This window comes from Cavia porcellus, unplaced genomic scaffold, assembly GCF_034190915.1.
Source record: "Cavia porcellus strain 051 isolate PalLab524CR breed Dunkin Hartley unplaced genomic scaffold, mCavPor4.1 scaffold_13, whole genome shotgun sequence".
Taxonomy (NCBI): Eukaryota; Metazoa; Chordata; class Mammalia; order Rodentia; family Caviidae; genus Cavia; species Cavia porcellus.
Window position 1 is genome coordinate 65603083 of NW_026947496.1, and position 25378 is coordinate 65628460.

Consider the following 25378-nt stretch of genomic DNA (forward strand, 5'->3'; position numbering starts at 1 on the left):
GATCCATCACTGGCATTCTATTGTGAATGGAGAAGTAGTATTTGGAGACATTCTTCCATCTGAAGCTCAAGCAAGCAGCTACGTTACTATATAATTTTGAAGTTCCATTTGGCCTTCAGCTAAATACCTTAGGAGAGATCAGATTCTTTTTGGACCCAGAAGCTTTCTTAGCCCCAGTTAAGTGCTCAGGAAACCAAGGTAAAAAGTGTTCGAGTTTCCAGCACGATGAAAGAGAAAAAAAATATAAAGTAAAAAAGTAGCCTTTATTCCAAGGACATGGAGAGGAGTCTAATGTCCACCATAGATGGTCTAGGCTCCTCTGACCAGAACGTGGGATATACATATAACCTGTGACTGGGGGTGGCACTTAGGGCGAGCATTGATGATGCGCAAGAAGCTGATTGGATTTTTTTTTTTTTTTTTTTGTGCCATTGGGAAAGGAAAAAGTAAGCGGTCATGGGGAAGGAGGAAGTGACCTCAAAGTAAACATCCATCGGTTCTGCCTCCCACTGCCTTGTTATCCTGTAACTTATCCTAGGGCAAAACTCTTTCAAAAAGGATGACTACTTCATATGGAGACATTTACAACTACTACAGCTTGCGTCTAACATCACAGCAGTGACACTTGAAGGTATACAGTCACACAGTACTCATCTTCTTCTCCATGCTACAGGTATTATTTCAGCATTGTTTCCCCCAGGTCAATGATATATAACAGATTACGATGGTTACTTTCTACTTCAGGGCTAGTTGTCTTTTGAAAATTTATTTAAAAGATTCTTTAGGCTGTACAATTGTTTTTAGGTTTATATTTCTTCCTAATATAATAACTTGAAAATTATATTCTTTAAATTATAATAGTAGGGACTTTTGTTTAGACTACCCAGACTAAATGAGAAATGTAAAAAAAAAAGAAAACAAATGTTTTGTTTCATACACCAGAGTAACTAATTTGGAATCTTCATACATTGTCCTTGTTTTTAATGCTGTTTGCCTAACCAAAATGGACACTAAAAAAATGATAAGCTTTAGGTAAATTCTCTATCAGACATGGAGTAGTCCAAGCTCCATAATATGCTTATTGATTTTAGTGTAGCACTAGATCAAGGTTAGAATGAAAATTAAATCCTTTGTTCAAGGGTATAATTGAGCCAACTTGTATAAAAAGGATTCTTTCAAGTAAAAAGTATGATTTTAGAGAAATAAAGGCAACAGAGGGCCAGGGAATGATTTAAAAAGTTCAGTTTTGAATGTTATCTTTGCAAAATGTTTCAAGACATAAATGACAAATATTAGTAAAAATTTTGAAGACTTTCTTTACTTAGCATAAAAATTCTTTGATTTATTTTTAAAGATAATAAAAATGCCAGCTCCCAGAATCCATTTTATTGTGACATTTTTGGTTTTCAGAATGTAACTACTCACTATAAGAAATGAAACATGCCTTCATGGTTTGTATTCTCATTTTAGCTGGGAAATTATCTTTAACTCTTTCTACTTTTTTCTATGCATAAATATAAACATAATTCACATCTGAGTATTAGAAACTAGACATCTAATCCTCAAAGCTCATTGTCCCATACACATGGTCTAAATATACTTTGCTGTGACAAGTTATGGATCTATATATTTTCCTGCCCTTGCTAGCAAAGCAATCAAGAATTATGAATTTCTAATTCTTAGAGCAAATTAAGGGAGCTATGCTTTAATACATGGAAAGACATGATAGAAAAAGAGCACAGGAACCTCAATAAAGTTATTGCAAAGTTGCCTTTCAGTTGACGTTAGAAGCAAATGTTATTTTTGAATGAATTTTAAACTTGTCCATATTAAAATATTTTTTAAAAAATCTTTGCTAAGAGAGAGATGAATGTTCCTAGTAAACATTTATGGTTGTTCACAGAGAAGCTATGAGGTTATAAAGGGTAGGCCAGCAGGAGCACACACATTGTGCTCCTGGACTGTTTTCATGGAAATAGGGCTCTTTGGGCTCAGTCATTCCAAAGTGATCCTAATGACCTGCTCTAGATGTCAACATATAATTAACATCCTACTGCAAAATTATTGCCTGTTGACTTTGACTTCTTTACCTTTTAGACAGTTCTTTAAAAGATTGATCTAACCACCTATTCATATCAAGTTGCAAGTTTCCAGATCTAGAACTGGACATAGTAAATGCTCACCCACCCTTATGATAGTAGACAATGATGTATACCCTCTTTTTATGTTTCATCTTCCTTACAGTATCCTTAACTTTATTTGGAGTGATAATATACATGACTACATAGTTCTTGAAAATCTTTTCTTGAAACTAGATGTGACCAAGAGAATGTTTTGTCCAATGGTATAGAGGGGGAAATTTTGCATGTGAATGGAAAACATGTCCTCTAAGGACTTTATCCAAATGGAAGATGTGCTCCTTTGCATCTGTCCATATCCTCTTGATCACAGCCTGGATCACAACCATAATTGTTAATGTCACAGCAGAAATTTCAGGTTATAAAAAGTAATGAGAATATACGTGATGTGCTAAGATCTAAACCAGAAATATAAAGACTGTGAGTTCCCGGAAGCCCATAATGCCTTTCCAGCTCGAGACTGTTTACTGGTTAGCTGACTTTGTGTAAGGCACATTGTTAAGTAACTCTTTATTTTGAGTTCTTATTTTGAGTTTTGGAACCATTCAAACTAGTTTAGAATACTTAAAATGAATCATTTAATTTTTTTTTTAAATCTAATATACTAAGGGACTAAACACTGTCAGGACAGTGTAGAAGCCAATATAGAATAAAAAAATGGTAATTTTTGCTCAGAAACTCTTTGTCAGTGTAGCCTTGGTGAATTGCTTTTCTTCTCAGGGCATCATTTCCTTACACAAAAGTAAAGATGTGGATCCATTAGCAGTGAGTCCCTTTCTTGACCTTTACAGACACTTTGTTCTGACTAATGTCTTTCATAACCTCAAGTCTGAAGAACAAGATCAGCAAGAGGACTGTTAATAAGAATCCATGCATTATGGTGGAGATTAACAGCTCTTTCTCCGAATCTTCCCTGAAGTAAACTTGTTAAAATACAGCCCCTGCAGTGCTGCCATGGATGCCATTCTCTCTCTCTGTCAGACTCCTCAGGAGGGAGTCAGCCTGAAAGCAATTACATATAAAAAAGATGCAAGTTTTATAATTGGAAGATGATATGGTGGCAGGTGAGGTGATACCTGAAGTTGAAATCACTGGATTTAGGGTAGAAGAATTGAGAATGTTAAATTCTAGAGCAAATCAATATTTCTAAAAATGTACAGTGAAGAGATCCTACCAGGCTACTCTAGACTGACAAATAGCAGGGAAATTTTACACTTGGAATTTCTCTCTCCATCTCTGTGCCTCTCTGCCACACACACACACACACACACACACCACCACCACCACCACCACCACCACCACCACCACCACACACATAATAAAATCATCTGGATTTATTTGCGAGCAATGAACTTCACTAACACTGTGAATGTGCAGGTTAGTACTTTCTGAGATGTTGCCAAGAGTTTATGAAAAAAAAAAAATTATCACATTTTTTGATGCCATACTTGCTTCAAAAAACTACATTTTTCTTTAAAAGTATTTACACCCTTACTATACTAGATTTCAAAATTTTAAGCTTTAAGATTTCTTTTTTCCTTTCCTTTTCTTATAAAACTGTACAGGAGCTAGGGAGGACAGAAAGCAAAAGCTGAAAGACAAATGCTCCTCTTTGCTGCTACCACCAATACTCATGGTCTGTAGGCAGTAAGTGTCCCTATTACCAAACTGTGCACTGATTGTTCTTCCTAACCTCAAGGACCTACTTTAGACACCAAATGGAACAATGAAAGACTTTTGTCACAGAGAGCTTGTTGAAAAGTAAGTGCCACTTCCTCTAATTGTGTCCTTATTTTGTGATGCTGGTATCTGAGTGAAAGAATCCCCAAGTTATGTGGTGCTTGAGAGCTCTAGAGATTCTATTGTGTATTTCCTATCTATTAACCTAAAGAGCGCAATAATGTGTGAAGAAAGATTTTGTGTATTTTAATAGTTAGGAAGAATAATAATTACAATCAGGAAGCGAAATCAGTTTTGATTGATATTTCTTTGTTTCATTCTCCTGCCACCTCCTGTTTTCTGGGGTGTAAATCAAGTGGAATTATAGATGGTACCCTCAAGTCAGAGAAGTTTCTCCAATTCTTCAGAGGAATTCTACTTCTTCAGTACACTTCCATGGGAAACATGCTCATTTGTGGGTTGGTTAAAGGAAAATGTCCTCCACCCTTGAAATTAGCTTCACTGCCAACCCAGCACGGCTTTCCCAGCCTTTCAGTGTCCTCTCTTCAGTGATTTGCCAGTGATTTTTAGAATTATTCCCCACAAATGTGATTTTGGAAAAGTAGTAATATGAGGTTAGGACAAATATTGAGGGAAAACAGATATTATGGTAAATATATCTTTCATAAAAGCTCCATGTTCTACCTCCAATCTGATGAATAGCAATGTCTGACCCTGTGGAATTTTCCATGTGTTCTTTCAACAGTTTCCAGGTATGCACAGGCATGTACAAAGTCAGGTAATTACTGGATTTATAATACATACAACTTATAGGTTAAACAAAAAACACAATTAGTTATTCATTACTAAGTATTTTATTATGTGAATTAAATTATACAAGTAATTACTATGCATAAATCTTATGATTTATCTTTTTGTATTACAAATAGATGCTAAATGTTCATTTGATTAGAGTGCAAGGTATGTAAAAGCTAAAATCAAGAGGTGTAATTTTCTTTCCTTCTATAAGAGACAAAGAATAAGTTTTTTTTCATAGTAAGCCTCTTTCAAGGAATCAAAGGATTAACAGAGATTTAACCTCACTCTCTTCCTGTAATATCTACATCTGAAGTGTGTGTGTGTGTGTGTGTGTGTGTGTGTGTGTGTTAGTGAGGAATCAATTCAAACCAAGCTTTACCACAATCCCATTCACTTTTATTTTGATTCTCCCTAAGTTTCCGAAGTGTGACTAGAATTTACAGTCTTCTTGGTCTAGCCTCCTCTGTTCTGGGACAGCAGGCATGTGCCAACGTGCTTGGTTAATCACTATGATCTTACACAGTAAGGATGAATTCATCCAGGGGTCTATCTGCGCCAAATAGTGGCTTGTGATTTATTAAGGAAAGATTATATCGTTTTCCCTAGAATTTTTGAGTACTTCCTTATCTACTAACTTTTTGAAAACTTGAATTCATATAGAGGATTATAAGAAGTTGACCAGAGTACTCAATTAAGCATAATACTCCATTTTCAATCACCCTGAATATCAAGACTTCTTAAAAACTAGAACATAGATGCAACTCTGGAAATGGTTCTCAGAGAGAAAGTTGATCATGTTTAATTTTATTGTCTCCTGAGAAAAAGTATCTCTTCACTTTGTGTTCCTGGCTGCATTCACAAACAGGACAAAGTATTTCAGTGAGTCTTTACTGTGCCTTATAAGAAAACAGGTGATTGAAGCTGGCTGGGACATACAAGGAGCTGACAACTGGGAAAGATTGGCAACAGGGAAATAGAGGAAAATACGGAGAATCAGTATGATGTTAAAATAGCTAGTTTGGTTTTCATTTTGAGATTGTGCCATTACATTGTGATTGTCCTTTTTTACAGACTTCTAGCCTGGTAGTCTGTATTGATCTTTTTCTGTTCTTTCATCTGCATCTCCTGCACACACACACACACACACACACACACACACACACACACACACACGTGCCCACCTGGTGCATATACCAGGACATTCACATTGTCTGGAGATAGGTTTCGTCGGTGAACATGCTGCTAACGTCTGGTAGACAAAGTCCAGGGGTGGCTCTATACGTCTTATGTAATTTGGCCCCTCTTCACTCTACAACAAAGTATTATTTGGCCTCAAATGTCAGCAGTGCTGATCATGAGAATTCTTATTGTAAAAAGCTGACATTTACATTAACAAACGACCTTCAGTGGCTGTCTTTCGGGTTTAGTAAACCAAAATTCTAGGCATAAGACTCTGGCCCTGAGGCCTGAAAGAGATCTACTGTTGTATTTAATAAATTTTTTAAAAAAATTAAAAGGAACCTTTACTCTGTTCATGTTTTTTTTTTTTTTTTCCGCATATAGGGTTATTTCTAAGGATTAATAATGAATTCCATCCAGGGGAAATTCATGAATGGCTAGGACTAGGAAGAATCTCAAGGCCATAAGTATTATGTTCCACTTTTCATCCCTTATCTTCACTACTTTAGTAAAATGCATTTCTATAATGTGTCTAGCACCAAATTGGGAAGGAAAGCCCTCCCTCCTTGTATTGGGTTGCCAAATATTGTAGGATATGGCAGAAAATATTTCTCTATTATGAGATAGCCTCAGAATGCCTGTTTTCACGATACATGTACACACAACCCCTTGTACATATATAATTAGGAAGCCTATAAACAAATAGATCCAAGCAAAGCAACCTGATACGTTAGTATGGCATGCAAATATTTAATTTTTACCCTGTGATATATCTTTGGCTTCTATGATTAGCCCCATTTTATGGATAGGGAAGAAGATATGCATAGTACATATCGCTTCATAGGAGCCAAGTGTGTTGTTACTATTTGAGATTTTATTAACAACTGACCACTTATAAATTTCAGCTTTGTTTTCCTTTTTTTTTATGTTTCACAAAAAATGGAATGAGACAAGTTCCAACATTTTTTCTCTAGCTGCATGCCTAAAGTTTGTCAACTATAAGGTAGGCAAGCTGCACAAATATATTAGCCATTTTTCTATTGCTAATACAAAATATCTGGCATACATCATTTGAAGGAAGAAAGTCTTATTTCATGATTTCAGAGGCTTTGGCCAATGGTCACTTTGCTCCAAGGCAGCAACATCATCGAGGAAAACCATGCTGAAGGACAACAGTTCACCTTATGGCAGCCAGCAAACAGAGAGTAAGAGTCCTGGAAAAATCACACTCTTCAACATTACAGCCCATAGATGTATTTCCTCCAGTGAGGCCCTGTCAAGTTATAGCCCACTCCACCATGAATGGACTAATCCATGGGTAGAGCCACTGATGCACTTATCATCATTATAATCCATTTACCTGAATAGGTGTGTCTTAGTAAAATCAAATAGGTGATCAAGTTTAAGTGTTACTCTGGAATTCTTCATCCTCCCCTAGAAAAACAAAAATCAACTTAAGTATCATATTTATTAGTAACTTTTGCTTTGTATCATTGCTTTTCTCAGAGATTGCAATAAGATAGATGATACATTTGAATTGAACCTTGATATTTCATTTCACTAATTTATACACAACTGGTTCACGCCACCTAACTCCTCTTAAATGAGTGTTCTATCTGAAAGAATTCTATTTTCTGATTGGTCAGTGAATGTTACTGAATACTGATGCCTACTGAATACAGGCATCTCTATCTAAGCTACAGGAAGCCAGGATGAATAAGAGGATTTTCTCAAGGCAAATTGGGGGGGAATGAAAAAAAGGGTGACTCTGACAATAATGTTTGTACCTGTTAGAGCTTGCTGTAAAAGATTCATGAGATTACAGAGTTGAAGTTCTTCACATTCCAATGTGAAGTCCATATACAAATTTAATAACAAAATAATACAAACAATAACAACTAACATGTTTTTAAACACACACTGTGATAAATGTGACTTGTAATCTACCAGCAAAACAATTTGGCTCTTAAGAAAACAATTACACACCACTCAAAGAATATTGAAGGCGATTGACATTATGCATTTAAAGAAATGAAAGACAATGGAAAAAGTTTTAAAGTTGATGATTCTATCATGTATGTAACCTTGTATACAAGTTTTAAATTAATTCAAAAGTTTCAGTTATTCCTCATTAATGGGGAATATAGATACTGCTTAAAATCAGAATTGCTGCCAATCATACTAGTATGAGCAGAGATGGTATCTACAGAGGATGTAATTATAAATTGAAGGGAGTGATGCTTCAGAGAATGAGCCTAAAAGGTTTATTCAACCATTTTCCCTTTTCGAGGATCCATATCAATAAAGCTTAATAAGAAGTAAGAGTAAAATTACTGCTAACTGTGAACTTAATAATGCCCTAGTGGGAGTTCATTAATCTCTCTACAGGTACACTGAAGCATTATCTTAATTGCACATGATACTTCCAAAAATTGCCTTTTACAAGTTTTGTGGAAACCATCCTCTGGAACAAGTGTTAGTACATTTTATATTACTTTTTCTTGCCATGCAAATTCTCTAGTTACAAAGAGATCTTTTTCACCTTTCCAAAAATGAGATATTGCCCAGAAGACTGACCTTGTCATAACTGTTGCCCTTATGAAGAAGAAAATTACAATATAAAAAGAAACACAATTGAGATATTTCTGTTTTTATAAATGGAACTGCTTCATTGATGTAAATATTCTATTGTATATTTTGTTGACAATTAAGTTTTGTGGAAGTAGAGTTGGCAAGAAGGATTTGTAGAACACTTATATTAATGCAATCAAGAACACATCTGGACAAGGATCTTCAGTAATTTTAGGAGATGTTGACAATAAGATGATGATTAAGTGTGTATAGTTCCAACCTTATGATTGTTCTTTGCTTAGTAGTAATGGATGATTAGTAAGCACAGAATAAAATTAAATGTAGAAGACTTCAATCTTCTCAACCATTCAAATGTAAAAATGCATCACATAATCTTACTCAATTTTCCTTGTATCAGAAATGATGTAGTTATTTCCTTTAATTCCATTTAATGTCACTTATTTTTATCTGTTTTTGTTTCTAATTTATCTTAACAGTAGCAAAGGTACTGTTTAGCTATAAACAGGACCTGGATCCCATAGATCACATTTCCGGCTTTGTCTGACAGCCTGCTTCCTGAGGGGAGAGAAGCTGAGGAAGAGGCAGGGCATCTTGTTTATAGTGAGAAATCCCAGAAGCCAGAATGGAGAGCCTGGATCCTGAAGCACTGCAGTATATGCTGTTTGCAGGTCTCAAGGCAAAGAGCTAAGAGACAGCTTGTTTCTCTTATCTTTGCGTTTCCATCCAGATGTCAGTTTTCTTTGTTCTCTCTTCTAATGAGGAGTAAGAGAATCCTAGAAGTAGTCTGAGAAGGACAAATGTGAGAAAAAGTATTTTCTGAGTACCTAGGGCTGGCTACAAGATACCTTCCCAGGCAAGGTCACTCAGAAATGAGAGGGGTCTCATTGGTCACACCAACAATATAGTTGGGAGACACACCAAAGGACTCTTATTTTAGGATTATTTCATTCATTTATTTATTAGTTTACAAACCAGTAACAAAATCTTCAACAAAGATTTATCCTGTTGCAACTATTCCCAGTAGAGTGCATTCCAATGGTGAAATGATAAAGAACTGAGGTCTTTGCCCTCTATGAGGTTAAGAACTCTGAAGGAAGAGAGAGAATAAAAAACAGATAATCATAGAAATAATTCTTTAATTAGAATTGTGCAGCTTGTAACTAGAAAAAACTGCCACCCTAGAAGAACTCATCAATTGCCCTTTTTATAAACTCAATGCAATGTGGAGAATTTAGGAGAAAACCTACAGCACCCTGTAGTGATTACTATGTGCCACCAACTGGATATAATTTAACTTTCAATTACATTTCCAGATCCTCGGAATAATTCAAATATTCCAATCTCTTGCATTGATGAAACATGAATATTGTCTCTAAAGTCTTTATAAAATGTGTACAATCTGAGTTATTTCTTGTCCATTTTGATTGTCAAGTTGATTTTCCTCTAGCTGTGTTTTGCCATCACTTAGAGAAATTCTTAAAAATGTACATTTGTGTAAATATTTTAAAGATTAAATTATAAATTTAAAAATGAACTATAATTATTTTTAAAATAAGATAAACAGTTGGGTGTGTTACATCTGATTCTTTACAAAATGATGGGAGTTTTTGCTGTTTTTATTTCCTCTTTGAATTTCATTCTTTAAAGATGGTCACAGAAATTGATTTTGACACAAATATTGAATGATACTTCTGAGATACAAAAGCAGCTCCATCTCAAAATTTGATTATCTGAATCTATGTTGACCTCTTTCCATCAATGCCACCTTCCTTGTGTGTTGGCAGATGTAACTGATGACACAGAGATTCTTTAAAAAAGAGATTTGGTGGGAGAAGCATATATTTGACTGTTTGGATAAGTGAAATTAGTCTTGTTCCTAACCGTTGTAAGAAGGGAAAGAATGGAAGACTATAGAGACACAGATGTTGGCCACCCCAAAGTAAAAGTGATTTCCAATTGGGAAAAAGGAAACTCATTATCTTTTACAACTCTGTAGAAGTAACGTAAATGCCAAATGGGGACTGGGAAGCAGTTTCTAATTCTCAGTTTCATAACTTGACCATTTGACCACAAAATGCCCTAAGGAATTCTTAAATGTCTAGAAAATCTTTAGATCTTTGGTAATATCTATCCCTGTGATAAAATTTATACCAGGATCTGGTTAGACTGGCTGTGGAAATTCCATGATGTAATTTTGCTCAGTGTAAGGCTATAAATGAACCTTAGTAAACTTCATATAGGTGAGAGAGTAGATCTACTATTTAGGGTAAGAAAGAAAAATCCACATAAAGTTTACTTCTCAATTGAATTTCATTATAAGGAATTGTGGCTGCTTCCTGTGGAAGTAACTGTATGCATTTTATCCAAAACAAATTATTGTCAAGATATTCAAATGGAAAATTAGCTACCTCAGTAATCTGAAAGTAAACCACCAGAGATGAATGAACTTTTCTTTAAAGGAAATATAAATAATTTATATAAGAATATAAGTCATCCAACAAGATATCTATGTAGTGCTTTTATTTTCACAATTCCTGTGTTTGTGATTATAATTAAATATATAAAGATAATGACATATAAATTTATGTATATCTTTGAAATATTGGCTATTTTTACCAACCATTTCTTTAAAAAGTTTCAATCTATGATATTTGAAATGGAATCCTAGAAGACATTAAACATTTAATTAAAAAATACAAATACACAAATGTATGGCCATGAAATTTAGTTGACACAATATCCAATCAACAATATAGAAGACCTTTCTCACTATTAAGCACCTAGAAAATATAAGGTAATATATATATATATATATATATATATATATATATATATAAAATTACATATAAAATAAGTTTATAGGTAAAAGGCACAATGAATAATATTAATTACATATTTTTTTCAAAATTAACTGTACTCTTACTTATTTTATAGGCATAGTGTTAGACATAGAAAGACTTTTGTACATGAATTAATGTAAGCAAAACTAAAAATTTAAAATGCTAAATATATAGCAAAATAGCATGAATTTATGGTAGTGTTCATTAACTTTGTGTAGGTCATGGGAAAAAATATCAGGAACTTTTGCAAATTTTCAAAATTGAAAACCCTAGTTCAAGTCAGGCTTTTTTTCACAATTTTTTTTACCAATAAAGTTAAGTTAATTCAGATATGGACTACTTCATTGATCAACTATAAATATATTATATATATATATATATATATATATATATATATAATCATGAACTTAGGAAAATGAAATGCAATAGAGAAAATTATGAAACTCAGTGAAAGCAATCAAAGTAAGTATGGAAAAAGAAACATTTTCTTGAGGTGTAGCTCATGTTTCTCGCACAGAGAAAGTAATTCCTGTTAGGACCTATGCCACTTAATTCTAATTATCAACTTGACTGAAGTAAGGGATTACTGGAGAGGTGATTGGACAGTGAGGATACCAAGCCCATCAGTAGATTAAGCCAGTGATGAGCTCACAGATGAATGAGCTTAGAAGGTAGAAGCTAGTTGGAAGAAATGAATCATGGGACACGGCCTCTCCTCTCAGACTCTTTCCCTGTGCTCTGCCTCCCAGTCATGATGAAGTAAGCAGCTTAGCTTCCCCACACCCTTCCAGCATGACCTTCCTGCCTTGAAGACAGCCAACTGCAGATTGGAACCTCTGAAACTGGAAACCCAAATAAATATTTTCTCCTTTAATTTGTGGATGTGAGATATTTCCCACCATAGCTGAAAACCTGATCAATATGTGACCCATAATGAAATTAATGAATTGTTACATATAGACATACTGACGTGAATTACCACTGTGACCTTCTGACCAGAATTTCCTCTTTACTACATTTCTGTTGTTTTTTCACATATTTGTCAGCCTCGTGTAGCTTAGGATGAAGTTCTAAGATATTTGAATTTTAAAACCAGTGAAGTGAAAGGGAAACAATGCTACAGAGAGTTAATTTGTTTCATATTTATGCCAGAAGTACCCAGCAACCAGCCAGACACAATTCCTGTCTGTGGCCCAGTAGCAGGTGAGCTTCAGGCAAGTAAATGAAGCTTTCTTTATATTTACAGCCATTTCCTGTCACTCACATTCTCACCTGAGCTGTGATTCTGGTCAGATCCATGGCAGCATCCAATTCTCAGGAAGCACAAACCCCACTGTGAACTGCACATGTGAGGAGTCTAGATTGCAAGACTCCTTGTGAGAGCAAAACTCCATGACCCTGATCTGTGGAAAAGTTCCTTTGCGCAAAACCAGTCCCTGGTATGAAAAAGACTGAAGGTCATTGCTGTATACAACATTAAGTACATTTGTGGCACTAGAAAGAATGAATTAGTTCTACAGAGACATGAGAAATATGACAATGTCAAGACAGAGCAGCATAACACATCTTTAAGTTGCACACTGACTGGAAGTATCTGTGTAACAATTAGAAATTTAATTAAATAAGAGCTTAAAGTTATTTGGAATTATAGATACAAAACAATCTATAATGTCCTAAAAAGTACTAGTTTTTTTGAAATCTAGAGAATAATTTGATTTCTACAAAGAAGAAGAAGCTTAGATGTAAAAAATAAAACCACAATGAGCGTGTGAAATCTTGTGTAGCTATTTACTTTGATGCTACAAAACACCATGTGATAGGTTTGCAGAGATTTAGAGAAGAAACATCTCCTTGACATCATGGCAATAATTAAAATTATTGAAATTAAGACTCAGTTTTAGAAAGCTAAAATATATTGATGGGGTGATATCAAATTGAAAAATTTTCACACAGCAAAGAAATAATAAAGTAAAGAGATAACATATAGAGTTAGAGAAAATGTTTACAAAGAACTGGATAGGTAGTTAGTATCCAAATATACAAAAATATTTTGCATAACTTGGTACTAACAGTCAAAAATCCAATTAAAAATGGGCAAAGGACCTTACCAGATATTTCTCCAAAGGAGACATACAAATCACCAACAAACATATGAGGTGATTTCAGCATCATTAATCAACAGAAAGGGCAAAGCAAAACCAAATAAGTTGTCATCTCATGCCGACTAGGATAGTTGTTATTCAAAAAGACAATTGACAGCGAATATTAATGAGGGAGTACAATGAGAACATTCTTAAATCATTGGTGACAAAATCTACATGTGCTGATCTTTCTCATGAGAGAAGATAAGAGATTGTAAGACTAAAGGTGTCTGGTATACCAGAAATAACATAAAGTGGTAAATACTTTCAGTTAAGGAGAGTAAAATACTTAATGATAACAGACATTGCAGGTGGAAGAATATAGTATGAAGGGAAGAGAAGAAACTTGTAAGATGTGCTACTTTACAACTAATGTACTATTCACTTTTAAATTTTTTATTAGTGCATGTTTCCCACACATAATGATCACATTGATCTTGTAGAATTTGAACTTGTATATAATATGTCTTTATTCTTGATCCTCATTTCTTTAGCCTCCTTTAAAACTTTCTTTCTCTTCCTGTTTACAAAAGATTTATTTCCAGTGTTTCATGTTAATCCCTTTTCCTCTGGTTTCCTTCCCCCTCTTCCCCTTGCTCCCATTCTCATCTGACCAAGCTCTTCCTACTTCCAAGTATATGTCCTTCATTTGGCTCTTTATTTGCCCTTTGGGTTTCTCACATGAGATAAAAACAATGCAGTATTAAATGTGTGTGTGTGTGTGTGTGTGTGTGTGTGTGTGAATTATTTCGCTTTAAAGTATGATCTTGAGATGCATCTATCTACCTAAGCTCACTGAGAGAAAAAATAATGAAAAATACCTTTCACGTAAGCTTCAATAAAATTAAATACTTAAGAATCAATCTAATTAAGGAAATGAAAGAGCTTTAATTTGAAAACTGCAGTACTATAACAAAGAAAATTAAAGAGGATATCAAAAAATAGGAAGAGTTCCCCTATTCTTGAATAGGGAGAACAAATACAGTGAAATTGACCATATTTCCAAAAGTGTTGTACAAATATATTGCAATTTCAATGAAAATATCAATTACATTTCTCACAGTACTAGAGAAAACCTTCTTAAAATTCATATAGAATCACAAAAGACCTAGAATAGCAAATACAAATGGGCGACAAGGGCAAGACGAGGGGCACCTCGTTCCCCAATGTGAAATTATGCTACAACTCTACAGTGATAAAATTGTGTGGCACTAGAAAAACATCAAAAACAGACTTCAGGATCAATAGAACAGAATAGAAGACGCATATTTTCTTAAAGAGGAATTCTAGCCCAGGATTTGAGAAAAACATAAAAACTTTAGAAAGGGACTTCAGGTGACTTTTTAAAAGGCAAAAGATTTATATGAGCTGAAGAGAAACCAGTGTATCAGATGACCTTTTAATCTTCTACATTGAAAGATTAGATTTCTGAACTTCCTGTTCCATAGCTTCTTTATTTTTAAAATCAGAAAAAAAATGCAGATCATATTGTTATTTTGTTGTGAAAAATAAAACAAGTATTATTCACTTTAGACAAATATATGATATCTATAACAGGAAAAAGCTAAGTGATAACCTATAGTATTACATTCATTTTGCTATAGTTCATAGAAAAGCCTCGCCTAGCTTTTCTGAAGCACTACTCTGTGTTCCCAGTAAATAAGAATGATCTACAGTGATAAAGAAAATACAGTGATAGATGACAACACAGACACTGGGCCAGTGCCATGAGTATTGTCGAAACAGTGGCAAATTTGATTCAGTCCTCCATAGAAACAGAGAGAGAGACAGACAGACAGAAGAGAGAGAGAGAGAGAGAGAGAGAGAGAGAGAGAGAGAGAGACAGAGAGAGAGAGAGAGAGACAGAGAGACAGAGAGACAGAGAGACAGAGAGACAGAGAGAGAGACAGCCAGCCAGAAAGAGACAGAGAGAAAGACAAAGAGGGACAGAGAGAGAGAGAGAGAGAGAGAGAGAGAGAGAGAGAGAGAGAGAGAATTTCCACCTTATCTTGAATACAAGTAATTATGAAGCCTTATAGCTAAATATATGTGCAACATTATATTCCCTAAACATAAATACTTTGTGTGTTGGCTCTCATTTCCTAGGATAGATATCTTTATAAAATCATGTTTTATCTTAGAAATCAAATCCGCTTGGTCTTTCATGCCTTTGTCTAGTAGAGTTATATGCATAATATAGAAATAAGTATCACTGAATTTGGATGTGTGCATGATCCTAAAGGTAAATATGGGTTTAAACTAGGAAATATTTCTTATTTACATTAGAAGGAATAGAACATAGATAGCAGTCCTTTTCAAGCTGTGTGTGATAAGCAGGAAAAAATCCATTTCAACATGATTTTTATTACTGAAGTTTGGGGCACAGTTTAGAAAATGCATTTGCATCAGAGCACTTCACAGTTCTGATATTTTACAGCAGCTACATAAATGCAAATTGAAGTCAAAGGCTGGATGTATCTTTATTAGCATTCTTTCAAGAGGTGGAAAGGGATTTTGGCAAGAAAGCATTTGTGCAGCAGCGTGAAGCTTGTACATTTCCCCAAGTTGAAATTGATGGAAATGTATTGACATGCTTGGCTTCTGTCTCTTTTATTTCTTGTGAGAAAAAAAATGTCTCTCTCCCTCCCTTGATTTTCCTGCCCAAAGCTTTTATTCAGTTGGTATGTTTTTTACTTACAACTTATAACCTCCAGACTATAAGTGTCACCTATGTAACTCATTCTGTTAAGGTACCCGTGTGAGCGTCAATCAAGCATCTGAATAAAATGTTTGAATAACAGTTTCAAAATGACCAGCAAAATAATTTTTGGTGATTATGTATTCAGCCTTCTGAAAATATAACATATTAGGCTGGACTTCATAGCTCTACCAGTTTTCTTTGTTTTAAATTTATTATTAAAATATTTTAGTAATCATTTAACAAATTATTATGATTAAGAGTTCAAATATTTACATTGGGCAGTTTCAAGTTTGAGCAAGGATCTCTGTTTTACAGCTTTATAACCTGAGGCCAGGTCATATTGTGGTTCTAATTTTCAATTTATTCTTTTCTGTACAAGTTAATGATTGTATCACACAATGTATGGAATAGAATAGTGTTAAACAGTATAGAATAGCACAGTATATGGAGTACTTGCTAGTGCTTAAACAACAGAGTGCATATAAAACTTTCTGGTGTATAACAAGGAGCAGAATAAATTGAAGATGTTATTTTTGAAGTAATAATTCTCATGATATTTAAATGACTTCCTTGTCTTAGAACAAGGAGGAGAATGTTTGAGAAAACCTTTTGCAGAGAACTTGAGAAGTTAAGTGGGGAAATGGGAAGCTAAGGGGGAAACACATGCCCATCTCTATTCTGATTGTTGTTCTTCCCATGAACTAAGCATCATTTCCTTCCACACATCATGGTAAGCAGCGCACACTCACTACCCTGTCTTTGTGAACCACCTTGCACTAATGATGAAACCAATTCATAAAGAAATCTCTTCACCAACAGAAATAGCAGTAAAGTAGAATCACCATGCTTCGATCTTGAACCCTGCTACTTGTAGTAACACCTCACTGACTTGTAATTGAGATGTCTGCATCTCGGGACAGGCTGGGGTTTCCTTACACTGCCTTCAGTTTTGAGTCAGGAACTGAGAGCCTGCCCCACAGTGATCATGGTGCAGGACTGCAACACGCATGAATGACGGCCAGGGGTGGAAGTCAGGGCAACTCAGTCACCCTCATGCTGCTACTGATGTGGACAGTGAAATGGTTCTTTCAGAAGTAATAGCCAGCTTTAAACAGTGCCAAACCAGTATACTCCCAACAATCTATTCACAAAAATACAATATGTTAATACCACATAGAATTTTTAGCACAAAGTCAAATTGAGTTTGGCTTTAGCATATTTGGGGCAAACAAGATGAAGATTGGGTACACACCTAGAAGATGTCAGAATTGGAATTTATATACGAGAGAAACCATTATGCTAACCCATGCTTCCTTACAAGGCATGTCTGTAAGCAGAATTTTGTCAGATTTGATTATTCCCAGCTACAAATTAATTATACTACCTCTAGTTTACTACTACTTGCTAGAGTTAAGAGAAATGATGGGCTGGTGAATGGAGTACACCTAAGTTCTATAGGGGTGCTGATGGGACACCACAAGCCAGAGTCATCATCCATGGCTAAAATGGGGGTTTCTTTAGTGTGCTTTTTTTGGAAGCACTGGAGTGAAACTGAAGGACAGTCTATCACTGAGCTATATATCTAGCACTTTTTAAAAATTTAGAGACACTTTCTCAAAGTTATCAAATCCCAGCCTGGATTCAAACCTTCAGTGCTTTTGCCTCAGTCATGTGATACCATGTGCTAAGTTAATAGAGACCCTAGGAAAAACATGTTTTTTGCACCTCCTATTTCTATATACCTGGCTGATTTAGTTAAAACCAGTGCTACTCACCAGTCAACTATCACATGAACCTAAGCAATAATATTATGCAAGTTCAGGACAGTAATGTATTTGTTTTCCAGCATGTGTCTATGAGATCCCATAGAAGCAAGTTCTAGAGTTTCTCCGGGAAGCTGATCAATTGCAAATAGAGTAAGATGACAGAGTTTTCCCCAAGGAATAAAATGTCAGAGGCCCTTTTTGCCCACACAGATATTGCTGCCAGTTCTCTCTTGAGAGAGAAGAGCGCTTTCTCTCTCTCTCTCTCTCTCTCTCTCTCTCTCTCTCTCTCTCTCTCTTGCTCTCTTTCACTCTCTCTCACTCTCTCTCCACCTTTACACCCAAATGGAGTGTAAAAATTTTGAGGAAAATTGTGCAAAGTTCAATAATTATGACAGTACATCCCTTGGGTCAGGAAATGCCCATATTTGGAGCTAAGGGTGTCATTAAGCTACTTTAGTAATTAAATCATGCAATTAGTAAATTATATAATACTTGAAACTAACTTAGATATTTTCCTGCAAGTAATCAGGAATCAGTGCAAAATGGCTGATCTCAATGAATAACCACAAGCTATATGAACTAAATCAACCTGTGTGTATGCTCATTGGGATATTATTATGTCTTTGTAGCATGATGTACAGTATTTGATAGAATGGTTATCAAGCATTTCTCCTAGCTAACTATGACTTTGACCTTGTAGTCTCCATTCTAGTTTTGTTTTCTTTTCTAAGAGGAGATAATACAGAGACAAGATACCAAACACAATACTTACTACTAAGAAGTGAATGTTTGTGTTTAAGTAACCTAATGTTACTTGGTAGTAATTAGGCCACACACATTCCTCTTTGCTGCTCCGGTGGCGTACCTGGAGTAACCTGTCATGAGCACAAGTGAGTCTCTCCCATCCTGTTGGTATGCTCTTACATGTGACCTTCTTGTCCTTGCAGATCCCCCAGATTAGTTATGCATCAACGGCACCCGAGCTCAGTGATGACCGGCGCTACGACTTCTTCTCCCGGGTGGTCCCTCCTGACTCCTTCCAAGCCCAGGCCATGGTGGACATTGTAAAAGCCCTCGGCTGGAATTATGTGTCTACTCTTGCATCTGAAGGAAGTTATGGAGAGAAAGGTGTGGAATCCTTCACACAAATTTCCAAAGAGGCAGGTAGGAAGAGATCTCAGTCATCAAACCGCCTCCCTTTAAACATCTGTAGATCCAAGGGTTCTCTTCAGACAGATGACTACTTGTCCCACTGTTGTATTCCCAACCTCTGAGAAGTACTTCATAAAGTTTTCATTTATACCACATTGTTTTGGGGAAAGTTCTCAAAAGTGTGAAGTCAAAGTCTCTTAAGTACTAGTAGAAGAAAGAGAGGGGAGAAAATATGTATTCATGTGTTTAGTTGCCATTTTACTTCTGCCTAATAGATAACAAGGTGGATCCCAGCCTGCACACAGAAACCTGAGAAAATGTGGGTGGATATGCTTCCTCGTAGATCTATTTTTCTCTTACCTGCTCCTCCAAATGGGGAGAATTATTTAGAGTTACATAAATCTAATCACAGTGTTACTTTAATTTGAAGAAGAGTAATTGTTATGACTCCAAAAGTCTTGATGACTTGGTCACCAAGATTATCCAGGGTGTAGACTGTAGTTAGGCATGCAATCCTTCAAACATTAAATCATTTTGGGAAAGACAGCGCTATTTATTAGCACCTAGAGAAATTGTTTTATGTTTGTTTATTCAGCTTGAATTAGAAGTAATAGATTCAGAGGTTGGGCACCTGTCTACCATTGAGCAGATTTTGCAAATGAGGCAAAATTCTCACACCTACGAATCTTGATAATAAATATTCAAGTTTCCCTATACAAAAACACGGGATATAGGAAATAGTATATAAAGCATGTCCATATATATATATATATATATATATATATATATATATAGTTGCCATTATACTTCTGCCTAATAGATAACAAGGTGGATCCCAGCCTGTGTGTGTGTGTGTGTGTGTGTGTGTGTGTGTGTGTGTATGTGTGTATGTGTGTGTGTGTATGCTTGGCTATGTAATTCTTGCTTGCTGTGTAATTCTTATTCTTAAATAAAACTCTCAGGTTTATTTGTAAGAATTTTTATTACAGTGATACATGTAGACTCATGATTCTAGCAGTATAATTCATAATAGCTAAATGTTGGAAGCAGCCTATATATCCCTCAACAAAAGAATGGATAAAGAAAATGTGGTACTTAAACACAATGGAATACCACCCTGCCACAAAGAAGGATAAACTTGAGCCATCTGTAGGAAAATGACTGTGTCTGAGACCATAATGCTGAGTGAAATCAATCAGACACATGAACTTAAATATCATTTAGTTTCTCTTATATAATAAACACAAATTACAAATAAAGAACAAAATAAAAGATAAATAATAAGAAATATCAAGATAAATTTTTAAATGGGAAGGGATCAAGATGAAGGGAGATGGAGAGAGGGAAGGAAAAGGGGATGAAGAAGGAATTAATATGTTATGCACAGGTACCAACTGCCCACAAAAAATACAAACATGATACACTGCAAACATGTACTAAGAAAAATAGATTTTATCCAACCAAATTTATTATTGACTACTACAGTTAAGTAACTATAAAAGCCAATACATAAGCAAGGTAATAGAAACAGGTATATTTCATAAGGAAAGATGTCACAAATCTTGAAGAAGAGGATTTGAATGTTTGACTATCAGATTACATGTGTATTCAGATTTGTACTCCATATTACTATGAGCAGCCTCTGTATCTGCTACTTAAAAAAGATAGCCAGCGTTTGCTCATAAATCCCATGTTTTAAATTCAGTCTATCATCGCTAATCACAATTTCAAAATTCACTGGAGACTTGGGTCATTCCTATATTCTTCTCTCTGACTGATATCCTCAAAAGTGTTAAGTGTTAAGTAAGTAGTCTTAATCATTCAGAAACGGTGCCCTAAACATCATTTCTAGGTTCACATCCTCTGGTGTGTCAACTTTGTCGTGTATGTCTATATCTTCTCCGATACCTCTTATCACATGGTTGTGTAATTTCTTGTTTGCTTCAGAATTACCTTGTTCCCAAAATTCTAGAAGACTATATCTAACTCACTCACTACTGGGCACCCAAATCGTGTATTCCCAAGTGGAAAATGTCCAGTGTAATTCAGTTACAAACTTTATGAATAGGAAAAAATCTTAACTCTGGCCTTATGGCATGATATGATTTATAGGATGCTTGAACTATAGAGTTCATGGATCTCCAGAGAAACAGCTAATCATGTTGGGTGACTGTTGTTACTTTTTTATTTTTTGAATCCTGCTTTGATGATGCTTGAGACTAACATAGAGAAATGCCTAAAATAGCAGGATAGAAGAAAATAAGATGAGGACATAATATGAGTAAAATAAAGAAAGTTCAGACAAGAAGTTCAGATACTATCTTCCATTGTATAATTGCTCTAAGGGAATCTCAAATTTAACCCTGAACTTTGTACTAAATAAAGCAGAGAAAGAACACTGTCTACTTGGTTATAAAGTCTACAGGATTCACAAGGTCAAATCATATTGATGGTTCAGTAAAGGATGCCTTTCTTTGCTTTAGGATTAAGACAAATGTTATTGTGTAAGATTAGGCACCGAAGACAAGTCAGTGGTGAGGGTAATATAATGGTTTTACGTGGTGTTTATTGGTGGTAACGTAAGACATAATATCATGCTGTGTAATGGTTCTGTAAGAAAAACAACCTGTAATATGGTCTTCCCGACCTAAGTCATATTTTTCCTAATATACTGAAATTCCTCAGCTCAAAAAAGAAGATTACATCATTGGCAGTCATTTTAAATGAAATCTTTAATGTGAGAGTGTTCCCCTGGCATGAGTAAGTGCAAAGCCAGTTGGTGCTGCAGAAGTGTGAGATGATATTGAGAATTCAGATAATATTTCAAGGATTACTCTATGTTAGATTTTTATATTAACAACAAAACAACAAAAATGAAAAATAAAAACAATGATACAGAATGTATATGTGTATATTTTCTCTTCTTTCTTTTCTCTTAATTTCTTTCTATTATCAGTATTATGATACTTGGTGAGTACTTGTAATAAAGATCATTGATACTATACCACATGTTCAATTAAGTAAATAATTAATGTGCTTAATGGATATTAAGGAAAGGAAAGAGAGATGGAGAAGTAAGGGTAGGGAAAGAAAAAATTATAATTTAAGTGGTATGAGAAGTCTGTTCAATCTCCATGTCTGTGACCTAGCAAGATGAGATTGATTCAGTATTTCACTTCTGCGGACATCTTAAAATGTGAGTATCTTGCTCCTCCAAAAGTGATAATTCAGTTACAAACTTTTTGATTAGGAAAAAAATTTTACCTCTTGCCTTACTGTATGTTATTATTTATAGGAATTATTCTGATATTTAAAGGCACATGTTCATATTCTATGATCTCTAAAAATGTTCATTTCCTTCCTCTAGTGTTCAGTAAAAGAAATATTAATATATTCCATTTCTAAAAAAAAAATAAAGAAAAGAAAAACAGACTCTACTGGAATTTCCAGGACATATACTTCACCGATCATCAATCTTATTGGCACCAGGGATTGAAATCAGGGTAGGCGTGATGTGGCTGCAGTGTGTATTTAGGCTGGATGGGTCTAAGAAGATGAACTCAGATGCCTGCCCTCCACAGTTCCCAGTAGGTCTGTCCTCCTATGAGAATCTAACACCACAGCTGATCTGAGGGACAGCAACAGGCAGAAGGAAATGCAACCAGTGGGAGCAGCTGGAATACAGACGAAGCTTCTGTCTTCTCTGCTCACCTCCCGCTCTGTGCCCCTCTTCTTATTGGCCATTACGTGACCTAGCAGGCTCCGGATCACTGATGTAGGTACCTGGTTAGGGATAGGTAGGGAATTATCTAGGCTAATTTAAATGCTCATTTTTCTCCTCACCTGCCAACTTTAGGATATATTCCTTAGCAAGGACTACTGTGGTGTGCGGGACTGGTAAGGTAGCTGACAATGGAGCAGGTACACTGCTTGTGATATCAGAAAGACCCAGATTTGAAAATGGGCTCTGTCACTTCTGCATTGAAACATTTCAAGCCTGAGGATCATCATAGAGAGAATTAAGCTCATGATGTCTGCTTCTTCAGAATGGTAAATAAGATGATGCGTGGGGAAGTATTTACACCCAGCAATGCCTGATTATTAGTGCATCACACTGATTCTCTATCAAAGACGAGATGTGTAGATTGAGTTTGAGAGTGTGAAGATAACTTGAAAGGTAGGTGTGCTCCTTTAGTTGTAACTGCAAGGTTATTTGTTTTACAAGTCAAGTTACTATTGTTATTAATACTGTCTCACCATATAAGAAGAAAAGGAAGCAAACTATTGTTGATGTCTTATGAATGCAGTGCATATGTGCCTGTATAAGAAAAAAAAAGAAATTATGAGTATAGTTCATATGAGTAAACATGTCCATTGATACTTATATGTACTAGTAGCAAGAAGGATTGACTTGTATTCTTTCTAAACAGTTTGACTCTAAGTGTAACTCCTAACATTTTAGGATGACTTCACTCTAAAATTTATTCTAGACCTAAATCACAAGTCAAAGTGCACTGATAACACAGGATGAGGGATATATCCACCGCTCATAGGTGAGTTCTCCTATATTGTGCTCTGACACAACAAATCAAGACAATCCTATCCAAGAAAAGAAATGGCCTTGTCAGGCACCACACAATTTGGAACATAGAAGCCTAGCACAGTTTCTCTGAGCCAGTGATGGCAAACCTTTTAGAACTGGCTATGATAATGCACAGCCTCTATAGCAAGCATGCCATTCATTTACCAACAGTGCTCTAAGCTATCAAAGAAAGCTTTGCTATTTCTCTCCTTTATATCCTGGAAGATTTAAATAAGCATGGATGCTGCTTCATGTTGAACTTTCAAAGAGTACTATAATATGATTTTCTTAGATGATGAGATTTTGTAAAACAGTTGTATTTGCATAAATTGCCCTATAATGGATGCACATGCAATGTCAACAAAAGCAATTTAGTGCTTTATATTGCAGGGAAGGAGAGCGAACTCACTCTCAATATGCTTTAAAATTCAGGTCAACTCAATAACCTAAGTGCCTTAACTGAGTCAAAAGCCTCTTTTTTTCTAAGTGAAGGTCATGACAGATGTTTATGATGGCATATTACACTAACAAATTCCACCCCTTTGAACCAAATTCATTTTTAAGGAATATCAAAATACAGATTACATATGATGGGAATACACAGCAAATGCTGAAATGAAAGAACACATATTACACTAAAATACACATTTCCATTAATCCCCAACCCTTGGGGATTTATTTATTCCATCATCCCTGCAACTTTATAAGACAGTTCTGGAAATTCTCTTTTGTGTTGTTAGTTGTGCTGTCATGACTGCCTTTATGTCCTGCGTTGATTAAAATGTTTCTCACTCACAGTCCTTTTGACCTAGGGAGCAGCTGGAAGTCCCCCAGGGCTGGATCTGGGGAGTGAGGTGAATGAGAGCCCACTGCAACCCTTGCACAAGCCTGCCTTGTGGTTGGATGGCACTCAGCAGCTGCATTCACCCTTTTTATTTTTTTAATCACAATTCAGAGATACTTACAGGAGAGGACTTCCTCACTCCTTCAGAAGGTGTTAAGAAGGATAAAAAACATGTGTTCAAAGTGAGTAGCAGAGTTTTGATAAAGGATTAATGCCAATGTGCTATCACAGTAAATATTTGTAAATTTAAACGTTTATACTATACTTCAGTCACTCCTTGCATATGACTTTTGTTGGCTATAGACAATTCCAGGAGAATCTCAGAGATCTTGACTCACAATGTGGCACAAACAAGAATGCTTTCTTATTTTGGGGCATTACCAGGCAAGTCACTTTTTCAAATCCCGAAAGAACATTTTAGGTGTCCCTTTGGCATTTCATGACAATCACTAACCACTATTATGTGTTAGCCTCATAATAAAATAATTATTCAGATAAACATCAGATTTTCTTTTTAATTATTACATTACCTTGACCTTTAATATTTAGTAGAATAATTAGCAGATTTAGTGACACTGTTAGCTATTGTTCAGGACTGGTTAATAGCCATACAGAGCTGGATTGGCTTGTTACTGGATTGCATAGCACTGTGACTCTTTCCTTGGTAGACTCTATGTTCTATGTTGCTGTGCACGTTGTTGTTACTGTTCTCAGGAGGACAGGGATGCAGCCTGTGTCCCTGTCACCTTATGTAATTCCTGGTACATACAGGGCATTCAGCCATTAGCTTATAAGAGAAGAAAAGAAAAAATTGTATTTTCCCCTTTAATATTTTAGTAAAATAAAATAGAGAAAGGAAATACTTACAGTATGTAATTCTTCTAGGTCAAGAAATTTATACCCTGCCTCTGTTTTTTGTGAATTATTACAGGGATTATTACAGAGACTACAACACTTATTTTCCT

General features: G+C 35.4%; 1 protein-coding gene across 9 annotated transcripts in view; it reads left to right on the plus strand.

Annotated features, from left to right (window-relative positions):
* The window catches only part of Grm7 (glutamate metabotropic receptor 7), an 808103-nt gene that overhangs the window by 238774 nt on the left and 543951 nt on the right, over positions 1–25378 (plus strand). For all 9 annotated transcript variants that reach the window (XR_010051296.1, XR_010051297.1, XR_010051298.1 and 6 more), the window contains exon 2: positions 18783–18999. Coding sequence is in view for 6 of the 9 variants with exons in the window: in XM_063260312.1 (XP_063116382.1) it covers positions 18783–18999 (217 nt within the window). In the remaining 3 variants the exon portion in view is untranslated. The remainder of the gene's footprint in view (positions 1–18782; positions 19000–25378) is intronic.